This window comes from Lonchura striata, chromosome 1A (assembly GCF_050655825.1).
Source record: "Lonchura striata isolate lonStrDom1 chromosome 1A, ASM5065582v1, whole genome shotgun sequence".
NCBI classification, from domain to species: Eukaryota; Metazoa; Chordata; class Aves; order Passeriformes; family Estrildidae; genus Lonchura; species Lonchura striata.
In genome coordinates, this window is record NC_140741.1 from 41,740,042 (window position 1) to 41,759,746 (window position 19,705).

At 38.6% G+C, this 19,705-nt stretch overlaps 1 protein-coding gene across 2 annotated transcripts in view; it reads left to right on the plus strand.

Moving 5' to 3' along the window:
- Nucleotides 1-19,705, plus strand: part of PDZRN4 (PDZ domain containing ring finger 4) — a 241,287-nt gene that overhangs the window by 117,134 nt on the left and 104,448 nt on the right. Inside the window, exon 1 of one of the 2 annotated variants that reach the window (XM_021545293.3) lies at nt 5,878-17,889. The exons of the other annotated variant lie outside the window; for it this stretch is intronic. Coding sequence (XP_021400968.1) covers nt 17,821-17,889 — 69 coding nt within the window. The 5' untranslated portion in view covers nt 5,878-17,820. Of the gene's footprint in view, nt 1-5,877; nt 17,890-19,705 lie in introns of those variants that run through there. 2 annotated transcript variants of the gene reach the window in all.

Genomic DNA, 19,705 nt, shown 5'->3' on the forward strand with positions numbered 1-19,705 from the left:
AGGAACTTTCAGTGAAGCAAAAAAGGAATATTCCTTAACACCCATTCCTAACTTAGCAGCGGAATTTTTTTTCAACTTAGCAGTTTCAGGAACACACTAAATCTCTCTTTTGAAAGCCATTCTCTGTACATTTTTTCTCCACTAACTTGGCCAAGAACTATCAAGTTACTATTTTCTTTCACGTCCTTGAAAATCTTACTTCTAAAAACTTAGCCAAGTGAGGGTAATTGGTGTGTATCCAGACAGCTCCAGTAAAATTCTTTCTGCTTCCTTCGGCCCATGAATGGCCCCAAAATTTCTCATCTTGACAGAAGCAATATGAAGCCAAAGGGCAGACAGTACAGAGTATAAGTATTTGGAGCAGTTTTCCATCAGGATACCCTGATGAGTAGCTTGCCACTGTTCTCTTTAGCACAAAATGTTGGAGCTGATCCCTTACTTTCTGAGACACTGACTATGAGCTACCTGCAGTGACTTCAGATAAAGATACTAGTTAGGTTGATTTGTTACGTTAAGTTTCATTTCAATGCTGTACTCTCTTATACTATTTTTGTAGCATAAATCAATAAAGTAGCAATTGTTTCCCTGGAGATCCCACAAATAAGAAATATACTTATTTTAAGGCTTCACAGATTTTTCTCTTTTCCCATTTCTTTTTTTTTTTTTTTCTTTAACTACAGTTTGCCTCTTCTGTTTTGGCAGTGTATAATGGCAGTACAAAACTCAAAATGAATGCCCTTGTCACCCCTCCCCCTCCAAAATACTGGTCTTTTTTTTTAAAGGGACTTGTTTCCACAGTGAAATCTTACAGATATTTTTTCATTATATGAAAATTCGTAAGAGGTAAGGAATTCTTGATAAGAATTTAAAGGTTTAAGAAAGAGTTGGCTGCCTATGATAAGGTGAAGAACTCCTATCTTGTTCCTAGAACAAGTTCAGTGAAATGAAGGATATCTTCTGTTTCTCTCTGTTACTCATCACTATACATCAATCCCAAAGTAGCCAAAGCTTTTTGTTTCTCATTGCAGTCCTCAAGTCTACAACATATGCAGTCCTCAAATCTACTCCATCCTTGGCCTCTTTGCTGACACTCCCAACAGTGTTATTGAAAGAAGTGGTGTGTTTTAATAATGCAAACACCTGCCCAGTAGGACCTTGCCTGAAACTGCTGGCTTGTTTCAGATAGAACATTAAACAGCTGTCTAGTTGTAGTAAAATTTAGTCACTACCAGCTGAGATTGAAGCCAAATTTATGACCTGCAGGTGAGGGGGTTTGAACCATGCCTTGAACCATCTAGTCATTTAAATGTCTTCAGAAAGGATATGTTTTGACAATTTATTGAGAGAAGGGGAAGGGATTTAAAAAAAATATATAATTTCTTTTCCTATTGATAATTACATGCCTTTGGTACTGATTTTGTATTTGCATGAGAAATTAGAGAAAATCCAGATGACATCAATTATGTCTATGGGCCAGGCCTCAGAGTTACATCACAGTGGTACTTAGAGGGAATGCATGTTATGCCAGTGGATGCATCCTTTTCAGCTCAGTCTTCACATATTTGAATGTTTCTCTCTGTTTAAAAAGAAGAGTATATTGACATACTGTCTTTGTTTTGTATAGATCCTGAATCTGCAATTTCATAGCAGCTTTCCAGTCCCTATAGAGCATTTAACTTAGATTTGACAGAAACCACAGAATGGTTTTGTAATGGGTATTGTCTGTGCTCCTGGTCCCTGGAATGCCTTTCAGATGGGCTAATATCAGCAAAATTTTAGTGGGTAGTCAGGGAATTATATAGAAAACATGTAATTGGACTTCATGAGAAATTGTTGACTAATACCCTTCTGATGGTACCTTGGAATCATCTATGGCTGAGTAATCTCTGTAAAGTGATTTGCATCGCAGCCGAGTTAGTGTCAAGGGTATACTTTGGACAGAAGGCACACTTTAGAAATTAGGATCTCAATTTTTTTTTTCCATGTGAAAATACATTACATATGCTCCCTGTTTTTCTCAGGGACTATCACAGAGCCCTAAAACATTTACAGCTTTGCGTATGCTAGAAGGAGGGTATGAAAGGAGAGAAAATATGACAGTGGGGGCTGATGGCAGCATGAAGCTGCAGCTTTCCATGTGCTTTCAGTGCCTTGTTTATTGCTTTGTGCAGCGCAGCCTAGATGAGGCTCATCAAGAGCCAACTCTAATTGAAGCTGTCCTATAAAAGTGCTGCTAGGAACAGATGTGGCTGTACCAGGAATATTTTTTTAATGCACTTACAATTATTTTAAGACCTAAAGTATTTCTAGACAGAAACAAGATAGTTGGCACAGACTGAACATGTAAGCTTCATTGCAGACACATACCTCAGTTTTCTTATTCCATGACTAGTCCTCAGTTTCTCCTGGGAGTCTGGTCAGTACCTGCCCCCATTAATTCTGTGTGCTTTAAAGTTTTTAGTTGTACTTTTCTATCTTGACAGAAACCACACCTTTTGGGATACATTTTTATTGGAGATTGGAAGAAAAAAATCCTCTTATTTGTTATGGATATCGGGGAATATCTGGGAACATTTTTAACTTATATTTTCACAATGGGGCCTATTTCCAGCTTTCCCAGGTGTACTTTTCCAAGTTCTGCCAAGGTAATTTGATGCCTATTGAAAATGTAAGTAGATTTCATAAATCTTTTCCTACCCACCTATCACAATTCAAGCAATGGCAGCTCAAATGCTGCTCATCTCCACCCAGCCTGGGAAGTACAGCAAAATTTACTGTGGACTGAGACAGAGTGGAAGAGGGTGGTAACTGTGTGTGGTGAAGAGTAATTGCCATCCTGGGCAGCAAACCCAGGCATATGATCCTTTCTGGCTGCAGCTTTATGGTAGTTTGCTGCAACCAGCCTGAGCTGTTAATGCTGTTCTTCAGTAATTCCCTCTCCTATCATTGTCTTTCTGAAAAATTGTTCAATGAATTAAAAGGGGGTAAGCCCATTTAAGTGAAATAACCTGTTATTGCATGTAATTTTTGATTTGTTAAACAGCTTTTTTGGGAGTCAGAAGCTCAAAGGAGAGGCATTTTCTGAAATTATCAGAAAGATTGAACAAATATGACAGCACTTGGAGAAGGTGGGTAGCTGGGTTTTATTTTAAAGTGTTAAGATATTGTCCTGCTAGTAGAAAAAAGGCTTTAAAAAACCTCCAAGCAAGCAAAGAGTAATGGCTGGAAGGTGAAGAAATTACTTAACTTTTAACTGCGCTAGGCAATGGCTGATTTCTGAACATGATTCCTCCTAGGTCTTCAGTTGTGTTTTCTGATGCAAAAGTTGTGTTGCCAGTGGATTCAGGACTGTCAGACTTAATACTTTAGGAGAATTGACATTATCATAGGCAAAAGTGTCATGTCCCACCATGGGCAGGGTGCTCTCCTGGAGGACTAAAGGCTGGCAGCACCTTGGCTGGTGTTGGAGCAGCCAACTGGAACCACAGGCTGGGGAGGCAGTAAGGAGATGCTGGATAAAACCAGGGAGGATAAGATAGGATGCAAGGAGCTCTTTTGTAGCCGAATTCTGAGCAAAGACTTCTTTGTCATAAGCACTGTCAAACAGCCTCGTTGCCACGGCAACACTGGCTGGATAGCCCATTTGGGAAAATACTTGTAGGACCTAACACTCTATCATCTGTCATCCAATAATTCCATGTTCATAATAACTAGGAAATCAATGGCCATCCTCGGAGACAGGTTGCTGAAGGGTAAGTGCTGCATGGCCGGCGCAGTCCTGCGCTGCTCTCAGCTCACTGTGGGGCTCGCGCCGGCCGTGGAGCGCGGGGCTCGTGAGGACCTGCTCAGAGACTGAGGTTTGTTTTCTAATTAAACTGTGCTGTTGGCACCCATAAGAGAGAGAAAAAAATGGCAGATAAGGCAGTTCAAGTAGTGTGAAGAAACAAAGGTTTAGGTAGAATTAGCTTTTCATATTTTAAAACACCAAGGAAAACCATGTACTCAAGTTATCACATAGCCAGCATGAACAAATTCTGTAACTTAAAGGCATTTTTTTCTTATCTTGGCTTTCTAATTAAACTGCTTATCATCATAAAGGCTTTGTTACCTTTATGTTACGTATTGAATATAAAGCAATCACAGAACAGTAATTAAAATTCTTAAACATGCACCCATTGACTTTACATACAATTAGTTTGCAGCAGTGTGCCATTCATTAATAATACAAGTTTTCAGAACTGAGACCTTGTTTGGCTTTGCAGGGAAGGATGTGTTTAGTAATTATTTTGGCAGTATTTATCTGTTTTGAAAAAAATGTGCTAATATGTATCTCTGAAAAGTAATTCTATAAAAAAATCTTAAATTGAAGCTTAGGGAGAGGGTAAGTCCTTGCTGATAGGAGTATTACAGACATGAATAAAAGGTAATTCTTATCACTCTATTAACAGTATTTGAAGGATTCTCATTCTCATAATTCACAACAGGAGTTTCCTTTTCCTTTTAAAAATTCTTTTGGAGCACAAAGATAAGTTGGCCCTTTTCCAGCTGACTGTTTCAGCGCAACCATGGTTCAATTAGCAGACAGCACAGGGCAGATGCATGCAGGGCCACAGGCTAAAGCTTTGGGTAGTTTGTGCTGGGGAATGTGGTGAATAATCAGGTCAATTTTTATGGGTTTCTGTGAAAAACACATGCGTTTTGAAGGGAGATTTGTGGTTCATTTTGCAAATATAGTAGTAATTATGTGAAGTGATACCTTAGGTATTAGCATAGGAAATGAGAAGGCACGCTGTCCTTGTTTTGCACCCAGAGGTCAAACTGAGTATTCAGGATTGTGGGCTTCAAACTCCTCATTATTTGATGCCCTACTATGGTTTCTTGAAGTAAACACTTGCTCTCAGCTTTTGAGAGCTTGTTTGATTACACCACATTCAGTTACAGGCTCAGTGTGTGTTCTCTGTGAAAACATTTTCTATTTTTAAAGTCATCAGGAATACTTGTAGGTCCTAATTTCAGGCTCTAAGTAGTGCTAGTTAAGTCTTTAAAATCATCCACTTGCTGTTTAAGTTTAGATTGGCTTGTATTCCAGGAATATGTCAGGTTTGGGAAGAAATTTCTTGGAATAGACCTATTTGGGAGAAGAGGCCTGTTTCTTTCAAGCTCTCCAAGGTACAGGGTTCAGACAGAGGTTCAGAAGGTTGCTGTTCTCTACCTATCTGTTGAGAAACTCAGAACTCAGTTTTAACAGATGAGGAGGCAGGATTTTGTTGTGAGGGACGTGATGAAGAAGGAATCTCTGATGTAAATAGATTTATGGAGATAGAGGAATGTGATCTCACAAGACATATGGCATAGAAAAAAAGGAGAATATAACGCTTCATAAAGAGCAGAAGAGAGATGCAAGGGGAATAATGTTACGTTTTTGAGTTTTGGTTTTTTTTAATTAAGTAAAGATGAGTTAAAAAGAAAAAGTTAAGAAAGATAAGGTAAGGGCTATGGAAGCATGGACAGTGATAGAAAAAGAGTGACAGATAAGCTTTTAATAGAGGAGAGGAGAGGAGAGGAGAGGAGAGGAGAGGAGAGGAGAGGAGAGGAGAGGAGAGGAGAGGAGAGGAGAGGAGAGGAGAGGAGAGGAGAGGAGAGGAGAGGAGAGGAGAGGAGAGGAGAGGAGAGGAGAGGAGAGGAGAGGAGAGGAGAGGAGAGGAGAGGAGAGGAGAGGAGAGGAGAGGAGAGGAGAGGAGAGGAGAGGAGAGGAGAGGAGAGGAGAGGAGAGGAGAGGAGAGGAGAGGAGAGGAGAGGAGAGGAGAGGAGAGGAGAGGAGAGGAGAGGAGAGGAGAGGAGAGGAGAGGAGAGGAGAGGAGAGGAGAGGAGAGGAGAGGAGAGGAGAGGAGAGGAGAGGAGAGATCATGGAAACCTTTGGAGCAGCCTGGTCTCAGCTGCACATGCCCCTGGGGCTGCTCCCCACGACAATGCCAGCTTGGATATTACAACAAGCAATAGCTACACACCTGTTTTCCCAGTGCACAGCAAAATAAACCAGGATGCCACGGCCAAAGGTTTAATTGATTCTCTTTGTCTTTCACCCTGCTTCAGAAGTCAGTTTGATCAATGCTATTTCACACCCTCCACTGCAAGCTTTACTGATCTAACCTCTGACTAAACACAGATTCATCAAAGCAGCACTGGGGGATGCAGTATTTATCCTTTGCAACACACAGGGAATGTCATGTTACAACTTCCTCCTGGCTTTCCTCTTCTATTAGGAGAGGAGGGGAGGAGGAATGGAAGGAGGACTGAAGTGCTGAAGTGAGCACCAGCACTGGAAACTAACGTCGTGTATTTATCCACTCACATTAAGTATGGAAGAGGCAGTCATAGTTCGTGTTCCCCTGGCACTCTTGAAATTCTTTTCCTCTCCATCTTCCAGAGGGTGACAGAAAATAGCAGTTACTGACAAATGCTGGGGGAAAGCACAAGACCTAACCAATAAATACTATATGCATCTATATCTCTAAAACTCTCCTTCAAGTCTAAACAAAGTAAATATGAGAATCCCCAGAGAAAGTTATGGAAGCTGCCAATTCCTTTCAGAAAGGCAAATAAATGAATTTTCTCGATGCTTCCCTACATTTCTTTAATAATCTGAATAAAAACTAGTGAACAGCAGAACATGTTAATTTGTCAACACAAGCCAGCCTATCCCTTGTTAAGTGCCCAGGTGTGAAGGGAGGCAATCGCTGAGGCTGTGGGAGCATTGCCCTGGCAGTGTCCCCACTGGAGGTCCCCAGCAGACGCACTCATGACGAAATAAGGCTTCATCATCTTGTCACATAGGGGAGAAGATTACCTAGACAAAAATGACATCTAGGATTCCTATGTCAACCTGGTGTAAAAAGTTACTTCTACCACTTCAAGCACCTACTGTTTTCCTCTCCAGCCATTTGCTCTTACTCTTTCTTAGTTTGTTACCTGGATGTACTTTTCTCAAGGACAGTTTCTCAGCTCTATTCAGTGGTGGGTCTATTGCTGATTCCTGTAGTGCCTTCTCCATATAGACTATATTGTTTTTAAGTCAAAGAAAAGTTGAACCACAGCACAGCTTGGCTAATCCTGCCAGCTGTTGACTGAATACTTCAATTTTGAGCAGTTTTGCTGAGATAACATATTTTTAATCACTTCGTAGTCAAGGTCCTCTCCTCTCCTCTCCTCTCCTCTCCTCTCCTCTCCTCTCCTCTCCTCTCCCTCTCCCTCTCCCTCTCCCTCTCCCTCTCCCTCTCCCTCTCCCTCTCATTCAGATCTGTAGCTTGAGACAGGACTCTTGTTTTCCCTGAGCTGACAATGTTCTTTCTCACTGCGTGACTTTTATAATTTATTTGACCATCACTATCTGGTCCCTAAAGCATTACAATAAATCCCCAATGCATCTGCTGAAGAGGCAAATAACAACCTTAAGGCTTCTGGCTTAGTCACTGCAGCGGCAGGGTGAAATCACTCTTGAAAGCATTAACTTTCGAAGGAGATCACAGTGGGACAGAGAAATATGTTCTGTTATATGCAGATAATGTTTAATTACAGAATATATTTTGTCTTTTGCTAGAAGTCATTGACTCAGAAAACTTGTGATTCAGGTGCTGGGAAAGGAAAGACATTGCTTATCATAGCAACCTTAACATTGCCTTACAGTTATGTGTGTCGGTTGTGCGAGGGCTAACTTATCATGTAAAGGCTATGCTATGTATGTCACATTTTATGCCTGTTCATTTGTTTTGATAATCAAGATCTTGGCAGATTTGTCCGACATGGTAGGATTTATAGTAAGGATTTTCTTATCACTGAATTAAGTTGATACATATAATCCTAGTGTCCTGCACAAGAACTGAATAGAAATGAAACATATTCAGACTAGATGCAAAGATCTTGAAGAAAAGCACTCACCCTTTCCCAATCAGTTATTCTCCTCATTTTCCATTTTTCTTCTTTATTTTCCTGTGATTTGTTTCACATCCTTGCAGGGGGAATCATAGAGAAAAGAATAGACATTAACTTTGAGAAGGTTATATTTATTCTTCTATTGAAAGACCTTTCTGTTTTTTAAGATACAAAGTTTATTTCTGTAAAAAATAAGAGTTTTGGAAATATACTGCTTTTACTTCTAGTGTAAACACTCACATACTGTAGTTTGAAGTTTGATGAATAAAATCCTTTTTCAGAGATGTTACTTCCTCCCCTGTAGTAAATGAAAGCATCTCATTCTCCTCTCTGAAGATGAGTTGAAAATGTGGGGTCTGACTCCTTATGGGCAAACAGATGTGAACATATTTAGCAACAGGAGTTGCCTACCTGGCCTGATGCCCCTTGTTTTTCTTTTGAAAGAAATGGTTCAGTAGTACAGAAATTTGCTCTGGAGTAAATGAGAATATGTTTCTCCATTTTTATATTGCATCAGGCGGCTTTAAGTCTGGTCAGGCAAGCTGGTAGGTGTCAGGACACAGCGAAGGTATTTGTCTGCTTGTGAGCATCTTCAAACTCTTCCAAATATAAGTACAAGACCTGCCTTACTGAAGGAGCTAAGAAGGATTATGTAAGTGGTCTTGAACCTTTTGACATGGAGAATTCCAAACAGTGTCTGCTAAAATATCTATCCTGCAAAAATATAATTTTATTTTACAATTTTTAAGAAATAGCATTTTTTGCCTTTGGTAATGTGTAAGAGTACTGAGGGCACTTACTGCAGTGTTGGACAAAGCATGGTGGACATTTCCTGCTAAGGAAAGTTTAGATAAACCACAGAATCACAGAATGCTTTGTGTTGGAAGGGACCTTTAGAGATTATGCTTTTCCCAGCTGGGAAGAACATCAGTGGAGAATTACACAGCAAAGATCCCTGCAAAGGAGATCAGTCTCAACCACATTTCTCTGGTCTAGACTCGGCTTTATTTTTATGTATGATTGATATTGACAACCAAAATACATTACAGAGCTTGGGCATGTATTTCAAGAAGGGCACATTTTGAAATCCAAGAGCAATGATTTCACTGCATGAAAGTTAAATTTGGAAGGATTTTCATCCCAGATTAATTGCACTGGTATTGCTACTATTTCATTAATTGATCCTTACTGTTGAGTAAGGGTGTTAAGTGTCTCTTCTTTAGAGCACAATGATGGTTTTTATCTGCTTCAGTCTTAGCAAATTGAATGACACCATTGCCTCTACAATTCTGGCTTCCCATCCAAAGGTTTATTTTAAGTGATCCTGATGTATATATTGTTTCATATGTTTTTATGCTAAATATAAGTCAAGTGCATCACTGTAATTTGTACCATTCTTTGACTGTAGTGTAACTGAATTATTTTCCTCCACTTTATATTGTCCTTTAGCTATTTTAGGAAGCTATATTCAAAAAGAGTTTTTAATGCCCCTGTTCAGAGGGCTCAGATGATCCAGGAGTCCTGGCAAGCTGCTGGAAGTAAAGGTGGCAGCAGCTGAGCAGAGGCTGAGTGGCAATGGTGTCCCTGTGGCCAGGCAGAAAGGGCTGGGTGGGCACCTGCCTCTGCAAACCACTGATGTATGACAAATCTCCCCTCTGAAGCTGACAAGATCTTAATTTTGGCTTTTTATTCCAGTAAAAAGAAGAGGGGTTCAGACTAAGGATCTGAATTTCATTCAGAGATAAAGCAGGATTTGCTATGCTAATTTCTTTTCCACAGGACATCAAAATAGAAGAAAAAGAGGCATCATTAATCAGATTTCATTTGTCTCCATCCATGTAGGTCTGCAAGAGTTTTTTATTTTTTCTATATTTTTCTTCCCAACTCCTTATACCTGAGTTCAGACCTGATATTTCTCTTTCTTGATGGGTGGGAGTTGCAGGGATCTGGGGTTTGGCAGGGCACACTGGCAAGGCTGAGCTCTGGTGTACTGCAAGGGCTCAGGGCACCCTGATGCAGGTTGGGTGGCTGGTATGGGGCTGGGACCAGGCTTGTGCCTAGGCAGCCTGCCGGGTCAGCATCCAGCAGAGAGACCCCTGCACCTCCCTGACAGCTGCCACAGTAACCAAACACCAGCAATTTTCAGGGAAAGACACATCTAATAACATTAATTTTCTTCTAGAGCAGACGGTAAGGTAACTAAAACCAGGTTGATTGGGCTTTGCTGGGACATTTACCTAATGATCTTCTAGAAGCCAGGTGCACTGGCAGTTAATTTTAAACTTTAGAAAGCCCAAACAGCGTACAAAGTAAACCTTTGATGCTGTGGGGATTTTCACAAAGAGGAAGCTGCATTCATTTTAAATCATTACAAAGCATTTGCTGATGACAACAGAATTATTGGTGCTTTTATGGTGGTCAGTTAGTGACTATCAACAAACAGAATTGACTGTAGTTTACATTGTTATTTTAAATCAAACCAGTCTAAACCAAACTCAGCTAGTCTGACTAGCTGACAGACATGGGAGTAGTGTGGGCAGTGCCTCCTGCAGCACTGTGTGGTGTAGTCCTGCATCCATCATTCTATCAAGTGTGTGTTGGAAGCCAGGTTTGAGATTCAATCACACTCACCACTAATACTGTCTTTAGGTTGATGAAGACGTGATTAGTTACACACAAGCATCCAACTCCCCTCTGTCTAACTATTTCTTTAGAGACATAGATCATATCTGTGTTAAAAAATTATTTTTTTACTATAGTAACGTTAACTTCTGACAGTTATATTACAACATGTTTATACTTTAGTGGAGGAGAAAAGCAGCTGCTTTTATAGCCTGATTCAATACAGTTCTCCTTTTCAGCTTCAATACCATGAAAATCCATTCAAGACCATGAAAACTTCCCTAATCCTGGTCTGTTTTTTCTAGGGCACAGTAGGCCATTTATACGGGGTAAGACAGAATTATCTATTTTATTGCTGTATCCCCCGACAGTTTTTCCAGACTGCAACTTGTACAAGCTTTGAAAGTGAGCAGTGACATGTCCATATTGGTAAATGTGTCTCTGCACTGGTTGTGCCATATTCATGACAAACTGTTCTTCTCAGCATCTTCACTTTTGAAATATTCGGGTGTACCGAAACTACTCTTGTAGATTTATTGAACTAATGGCACTTACTCTCAAAGGGCCTTTTAGCAAGGGACTTTCTCAAGTCATGAGTAATTTTTCATTTTGTACTTCTGTACTGATTAGCAGTATAAAACTTAAAACGTTTAATTGAGAAACCACACAAGACATGTTAATTAATTTGAGTGCTGAAGACTGCAAGGGCGGCCTCAGCAGAACTTGGGTGGGTGTAACAGCCGTCTATAACACATTCTTTGAAAAGCTCTGTAAAGTCTTGAAAGGCTTATTGAGTTGATGCCCTTGCAAGACTGGTGTTACTTATTTCACAAGAATGTAAAAAGGAAGAGGTTTTCTAATGATTCAGGTATCAGAGGAAAGAAAAGAGCCAAGGAGTTCCTCACCACTGTTCTTGTCCTCTGAACCAGTCCCTGCAGCTTCAGCCCTTGAATTAATTTTGTACTGTGAGTTCAGTTTCTCTTTGAGGCTTTTCACTGATATTTGCTGTTGTTTGATCTGGGCCTGAGCTTGGCATATCTCAGTTCCAAATGGTCTTTATTTCCCACACAGGTATAAAAAACTCAGATATAATCTTAATCTGTTGGGAAAAATAATTTTTGTTTTCTTTTTACTTTTGAAACAGATGTAGATTGAAAAGCTTTGAAACTGATTCAGATAATAATAAAATGTACTTTTATAGATGTATTTGAAGTTCGAAGTGATGTGATCATTAATGCTGTTGAACTCTTATGTTGTATTAGCACCTAACATTAGCTAAGGAACTTTCAGTTAAAGAGATATTCTAGCTTTTTGTGTAAGAACTGGTAAGTTTGAACCTTTAGAATTAAAATAGTAAAGGGATCATGTGGCCAATATTAGATTTCCAAGGAGGAAAATAATAAATACAGGCAAGCTATCAGCAAGGGGATGCATGGAGAGAAATATCATAGTTGTTCTATCTCTCATAGCTCCCAGAAGTTGGTGAATTATAGCCTTCCTAGGCAGGTAGATGACTAGTGAACAGTTACCTGTTGTAAAGTTGTGTAATACCTTTTGAACTATTTTCTGCTTTTTGCTTCCTTTGAGGTAATGTATTCCACTATCAAATTTCTTTAAAAAAAAAAAAATCCAGTCTTTCTTTTGTTGTTTTAAATGTATTGTCGTATTATTTCATTGTGTAATGTGAGAAGGAATGCATTCTGTATCAGGAGATAATATGGAAGATGCAGGGAAAGTGAATTATTATTGATATTTCTCATTTGTGCTTCATAGCTCTTCCATTTTCTTTAAATGATTTAAAGATGGGAAGACCAGAACTGCTGGCTATATGGATAAAATATGGATATTTCTGGTGTTTGTGCAGTTTCAATAGTTGCTGCTCCACTATTAATCTTTTCCTCAGGCAATTGGAGGAAACTATCCACAACTCCAAACCTTTTTTCTGAGTAGATATAATTACTTTAGAGACCATGACTGAATATTTTAGCAGTGTTCCCTAAGTGCAGTATTTAATGTTTATTGAAATGGGACTTCACATCTAAATTTGTCCATAATCAGAGCTTTTTCAGAACTTTGTTCATACACTTTAGGTTTGGCTATCCTGATTAATTCTTGTTTCCTTTAAATCATTTAAATTGTTATTTATGAGTAATTCTACTCTGTGTGCTCCATAGTGTTAAAACTCTCTAGTGCAATTAAAAGCCTGGTTTCACATGATCATATGGTTTAAAAAACATGAAGTTGTGTGAGATGGTTTCCGTATAAATAACTAATGAGATAGAGAAAGTCAAGAGAAAGTCAAGGTCCTTCTAGAAGATGTTAACCAAGTCCTGACACCAACATTATGTATTCCTAGAGGACTTAAAATTCAGTATTAGGCATCCTTTGCTTTTCTGCAATGTTTCACTAACTATTATGGCACCTGTTTAAGGGTGATAAAGAAGCCACTCAGAGTAAAAACCATGGGGAAAAATATTCTGGATGAATCTTTGAGAAAGAAAAGAGACAAACAGTTTCTGATCAGTCTGAAGTTTGGCTGGTAGACGTGGTAAAGGAATTGTACTTTCCCCAAAGAATGCTAGCCAGCTCATTCACATTGTATTAGTAGATAAATGGGTTAAAATGGGGTTATTTTATTTTTTTCCTGTATAGAGCAAAAAGAACAAGTAGAACTTGTACTGTAAGCAATTATGGCAGAGGGGATTTCTCATGCCCTTGCTTTCCATTTCCCTTTAGACAGGTATTTGTATTTTTGACAAGGAATCCCATAAATCCCATAGGATCCCATAGTTCCTATGTCAATGTAATCATGGGTGGGAAAGACAATCAATAGATATCAATAGACTGGACTTGTATATGATGTTATGGGCGCTCCCTGCCTTCCAGGAAGTATTTGAGCCCAATGGAAAATTCCACTTATGGAGCTCATTTGATTTACAGTCAGGCAGGTCTAAATAGGCTTCAGAGGAATTACAGTCCTCCTGGGAAATACAGAGCATAGGAAGTCCATGTCCTGCCTCTTCTCTTGCCACGTTTAATTTTGCTGTGACTTTGACCAGTGCATGGAATCTTAGTAGCTATGGTAAAGCATATGAGATTAAACAAATGTCTTTCCTAACTTGATGTTCCAGAGAACATTGCATTTTATCATAGATAGAAATTCTTAGTTTTTATGTCCATGCATTTTCAAGTATGGTCTGATGACTGTAGAAAATGTACATCATTTTTACTTTGAGGAAGACTTTCATGTATCTTGTAGGGATTGTGGTAAGATTTTCTAGTTTATTGTCTTTGCAAAAATCCATTTTATTGAAGCCTAAGCCATTTAAATGACTTTGTACTTCTATAGCTCACACTTTCATTTATCCTACTGGTTCATATATATATTATGTTATTTTAGAGTTTAAGCTGGCCAGCTTATATGCAAATTCTGAGTCTTTGGGTTATATTTACTCAAGCTTTTTAAGTTTTTCTCTGCAATCATAAGTCTGGAAGTTTCCTTGTTTTTCTAATAATGCAAACTGACTGATGCATAAGATCACCTGAGCTGAGGCTTCATTAAAAACATTAAATATCCCAATGGACTAAAAGATCTACCCAGACTGAGGTTACACTTTATGAGTTCAAGCTTTTGTTCAGAACAGTGGGGATATGCAAAAGCTTTCTCCAGCTCCATTTTTCTTATGATACTTCTGTTTTACAGCCATGCAGCCCTTAGACTATAAATTGCATTGCCATCTGTTCTGAGAGCCAGATTTCTTGGAATTCCTCAAAATTTATATAGTAAATTCTGTGGGGTTGGTACATCAGGAAGACAGTGTGAATTCAAGGGCTTGCAAAGAAAACTTGGAATTCCACATATACTTCACTGGATTTTACCACTCTGTTTGGACCAACAGCTTCATTATCCTTACTTAAAATAAATGTTATATTTTATTACAGGTCTTTTAGTGTGTGATAAAGAACCTATAAAGGTCTTTAATTTGCAGTGTCTTTGTCTTGAAATTTTGCAATTATAAATTTTCAAGCATGGGTTCTTGTAATTAGACAGTACTGTATGTCAATGAGGTAACTGTATATCAAATATAAGTAATCTCCTAGATACTTAAAATTAATTAGAGAACCTAAACAAGGACATGTTGTTTGAAAATGTTAACAATTTTTTTTTGTAACTCTCTTAAAATTGAACTCCATCCATTTGCATTATTGATTGCTGGTTTGACTGTAAATTATTATTTTTGTTTTTCTGGTAAGATTTAATTGTAGGCAATGATCATAGAAAACTCCAAATTAAGAAAAGCATTGAATTATTGGATTATCTATGAATTACATATAAAATAAGAGTGACCTGATTATGTTTTTGTACCTTTTTGATCCCTTTAGCTACAAAAAGTTGGAGGGCAATAAAGATGAGGAATAGGAATGCTTTCTCACTAATATCAAATTCTTAACATAACTTGGCCAAAACACATCACATATTTCTTTTTAGTTAATACTTCCACCAAGTTTTGCCTTGAATGTTGTTATATGCTGCACAAAGTTTTGTATTTTGACCACATGTAAGATCACAGTTAGATGGAGCTCAGGAACCTGGAAGTACATCTTTACTTCTCTAATAAATCTATTGAGCCCTTCAGACTGTGGCCATTAATGGTTGCAGAAGCAGAACCTTTTTACTCTGTATGAGCAGAGGGCAGGCTCTTGATAAATTAATGGCCATGCTTATGTTGTCTCCAGAGAAGTAAACAAAAGAACCAGAGAAAGAGCAAAATAGACACTGTAAGGCGAAACTGCTGAAAGCTTAGCTGTAGCTTTCCATTGCTTATTTTGTCTATTAGTTGTTGTTGTTTCTTGTATATAATTGGAATCCTGTAATAATATGTCTTTTTTTAACCTGATATTTTAAGAAACCATCAAAAATATACTAGGGTAAATAATGTTTCCTTTCAAGAATGTAGTTTGGCTTTCAAATTGTGTATGTGTCAGAGGATAAAGTTGCATCAGTGGAAGAAGAGAACGCTTTTGTCAAAAGATGGCATGGTTGTCCTTGCATGATTGTTGTCTTGTTCATTGATCTGACTTTCTTAAGTTCAAAATTTACACATCTGAGAATCTTTCTGCACCTCACAATACAGAAACCTTCAAAGACTGAGTTGATGTTTGCTACATGGGTTTAAACCTCTCAGCATGAACAGCATTTCATGTGAGTGTGGAGGAGTAGAACAGAGGCTGATTCTTTCTAACAATGATGAACTGGCCTCCATGGTTCATCTTTGAAATCCTTGGGCTTTGGAGGAAATTCATAACCAAACCTACCTGCTCAGGTTCTTCCACAAAATGAAAATTAATGTTCTGTTTCAGAACACTGCTGGAAGCTGGTATGTGAAGAGCTTGCTCTGTTAATGGTCATTATTTGATTCTTCCTGACTCTGCACATTTATTAAAGGAGATGAAATTTAATTAAGATTTAGTCTCAACCTATTTATAATTTACCTAGAGGTTCTAGCAAACTTTACTACTATGCAGAGTTTGCAACAATGGTCCGGTTTTTCCTGTACGTTTCTCTGCTTGGCTCTCATCCTGTCTATTAAGTAAAATTAGGGCCCAGAAAATCAGATTATTATATCCCAAGAGGCTGAACTGATAAGCAGCACATGATTGTTGATCTGCTTGCTACCAGTGTTGCTGGTGTTTGAGATGCTGCTAGATGCAAAGACAATTTCTTATCAATTAATGCTCATTAGAATAATTTCCTGTTATTGATTTTAAATATTTGACAAAGCACTTTTAGAAAACTGCGTCCAAAAAAATAAGTAGCTGTACATGATTTCCTAGTAAATGCAACTTTTTAGGGCCCAGTGTTAATCTCAACTAACTGGTTTCATTTGTTTCAAAGTAATTATTTCTGCTTTGGATCCCCTGCTATCCTCTCCAGACTAAAGATGTTTTGAAATAAGCACTTGATATCATTCTTTATGAGAAAAGTTGCTGAAAAAGTAAAGATAAAAAAGGAGCAGCTTTTGCTTTTTCTATCCTGTTTTGTTATGGCTTGGGCTTTTTATCTTGCATAACTAACATTGGATTACATTATGTACAATACATGGATTAATGTCAGCCTTGAATTAAGTATTATTTCCATTGGCCTTAATATTTAACGTGGGCTTATTTTAATTTTAAATGCATCTTTTCCTTTATACACACATTGACAATTGTGGCACAATAAAAAACTAATTTACAAATGGTAAAATTGTATATAATGGCATGTTAAAATAATAGCTTTGATACCGGGGAGTCTGAGAGGGTGTATCTGTTGAGTTTCTGAGAAATTTGGCCTGCAGTTATGATTAATCTGTTATACATGCAAGAAAGATACTTGAATGGGAGATTATTTAATAAACAGTAAAATATGCGTCTATATGTAAAAAGCACCAGGTCAAGCACACCTGCATTTCCACATATCCTATATATGCATGATTGTTGTGGAATTATGCCTTTTATGAATACAGTGTAATTTTGGCTAAATTTGGCAGTGTCAGAGTTGGAGCTATCAGTATAGCCATCTGGGTTAATTTTCTCTCCTACCTTCTTTAGCTTAAATTTTAGCAACATCAGCTCACATTTCACAAGCACTCCCCTAAAATGCTTACAAATATTTTGAATGTATTCTGTGATCCCTGTTGCACAAGGTGGAGACCTAACATAAGACTTGACTTTTGCTTTTCCCACTCCCCATTAATGAATTAGTCTCACAATTACTGTAGAAATTGAGACAAGTGGGGGTGAAATGCGTGCAGCTTAGTCTCTCTAACCTTAATAAACAGAGTTGGTATTGACACAAGTGAATTTTGTTTAACCACAGTACATTTGCTTCTTAATTAGTGAATATTCATCTGTCATCAGCAGCAGCTATGACACCCCTCCCTGCTAACACGTTCTGTCATAAATAATCAATGAGATGCTATTAATATTCATGAGTGGGAATCTGTGTAGTCATGTGCACTGATGCAGAGACAGGGGGAGTGTTGCCATGAACTGAGTCGAAACTCTGTGTGTGTATACGTGAGTGTAAGATAGTTAGGGAAAGGGAAGAAGAGCATGCTGCTACGCACTGCCCTGCCTTGTGCTTCCAGCTAACAGTGGCGTGCCTGTGTCGGGGCTGGAGTGACTGATGAAAAACAGTAGACAAGTCTGGAGGGTGATTCCCCGTCAGTGCATTTGCCTTTCAGTGCTGAGGAAATTAGAGGCTTTGCTCTTGTGTTGCTTATTAGGATGGGCTGCAATTTGTGCACTTTTCAGAAGAGAGAGGAACACTACAAACTGCTCTATGAAGTTTCACAGGTGAGTGCAGAGGATATTACCAGCATCTCCAGAGTAAAAATGTGTGTGCTTTACAGACAGTAAGTAGAGATGCTTTTGTTTTGCTTTGCCTTTTTTTCTTTCCTTTGCAAAATGCTAGTGAAATTGTTTGGGGGGAGATTGGTAATTATTAGTATTTTGGGTGCCTGTTGTTTTCTGCTCATATGCCACTCCCCCTTCAGATGACTTCCTGTGGGATTCTTTTAACATTTTTGTGCATCTTCTGCCAAGATGTCAGTCATATAGCAGCAGTCTCACTGAACCGTATCGGTGGTGTTTTAAGGGAGCCCTTGGCTTTGGTAATAAGGCTGATTTCAGATAAATTGTACTGCTGCCTCTGAAAACCTTAGGTCTATGATCTCAGGTATTTTTAAGTTAAGGAACAAAGTTGTTATGTCATGTCTGTGCTGGCTGAGCAGTGTGTTAAATTTTCATATTAATTAATTAAAATTGAAACAAATCTGAAATGTTGTCACCTTTAAACAGGTACAACAGGGTTCCATGGGTGAGATGTGCTGCTTGTTCATTCATTGTGTGTGTGTTATTTCTGTATACTACTAGACAAAGATCGTAATCCCATTTAGGTATTTTGGTGTCTCTTTCAGCATCCTAACAGTGTAGTGCATAGCAGAGTAGCAGTCTGCTGCTGCTGCTCTGTTCCCAGCTCCCTCAGAATAAGATGAGAAAAGATGAAACAAGTACTTCCCCATAATAGTCCATAATTTTTGGTCAGATCCTATTGAATCAGTATTTGATTTGCAGCTTTTTTGTTTGCTTTTTTTCCCTCTTGGCATAGCAGACTCACGGATACTAAAGTTTAGTGCCTTTCAGCATCTGTTCTCTCCCTCTCTATAATTTGTTCTGGCTTTGACACATTGCCATTGATAGAGGCTGAACACTGGCAGTTTTGGACTGCACTGCTGCTGACAGGCAGTGCAGGGAAGAAAAAACAGCTTAGAATGTTGGTGGTCTATTGGCACAGCAGCAGCTAAGTGCCCAGTGCCCACTGGTTCCCTCAGAGTTCCTCCTGACGTGATTCATTTCACAGTGGGCTAATTACAAAGTGGATTCTCTACACATGAAGCAGCCTCCTCAGTTGTGGTGTTAATGCACATTTTCATGGTAATGTGATCAGAGCCTCATTAGCCAGTTTCCAGAATGATCCTCTGCATTAATTAAATATAAAAATGACTCTTTTTATCACCATAGAGAGGAAGAAGAAGATTAACATTGTTAATTACTACTGGGGGCCATACCTCTGCATCATTTTTTACCACAGAACCAGCAAGTGCATTCAGTCCTAAAAGAGTGTCTCTTGGCAGGTAGCATGCCCATTGCTTTGCCTGATGAAGATGGTCTCTAGGTGGAACACTTCCCTTTAGTTCAATATTTAGTTGTAATCCCATCATCATTTTTTTTCTTACAGCAACAGCACAGGGAAAAGCATAGCAGCAGCACATTTCCCTCTCTTCCTTTTCCCTCTCCCCAGCTCTGAATTGCCAAACTGATCTGAAAGTGTAAAATGGAGTAGAGTAGGTCAATGTCTGCATTTCTGTGCCAGGGAATAAGCAATGCAGGTTCTGCTGTGAAAAGAATAAAATATTTCTTAAAGGGCTGCATGTGTGTATGGGGAAAAGACTGTGTCTGGTTTAGAGGAAATGGATTTTCAAAATATTCTTTGCAGTAATGTTGTAAGGTGGGGTTTTTAAGAGATTTGAGAAGAATTCTTCCCTCTATCTGTTATCTTTGCTATTGAGTTGGAGTGTCTGTGGATGTGAGCAGCCAAGGTGCAAAATTA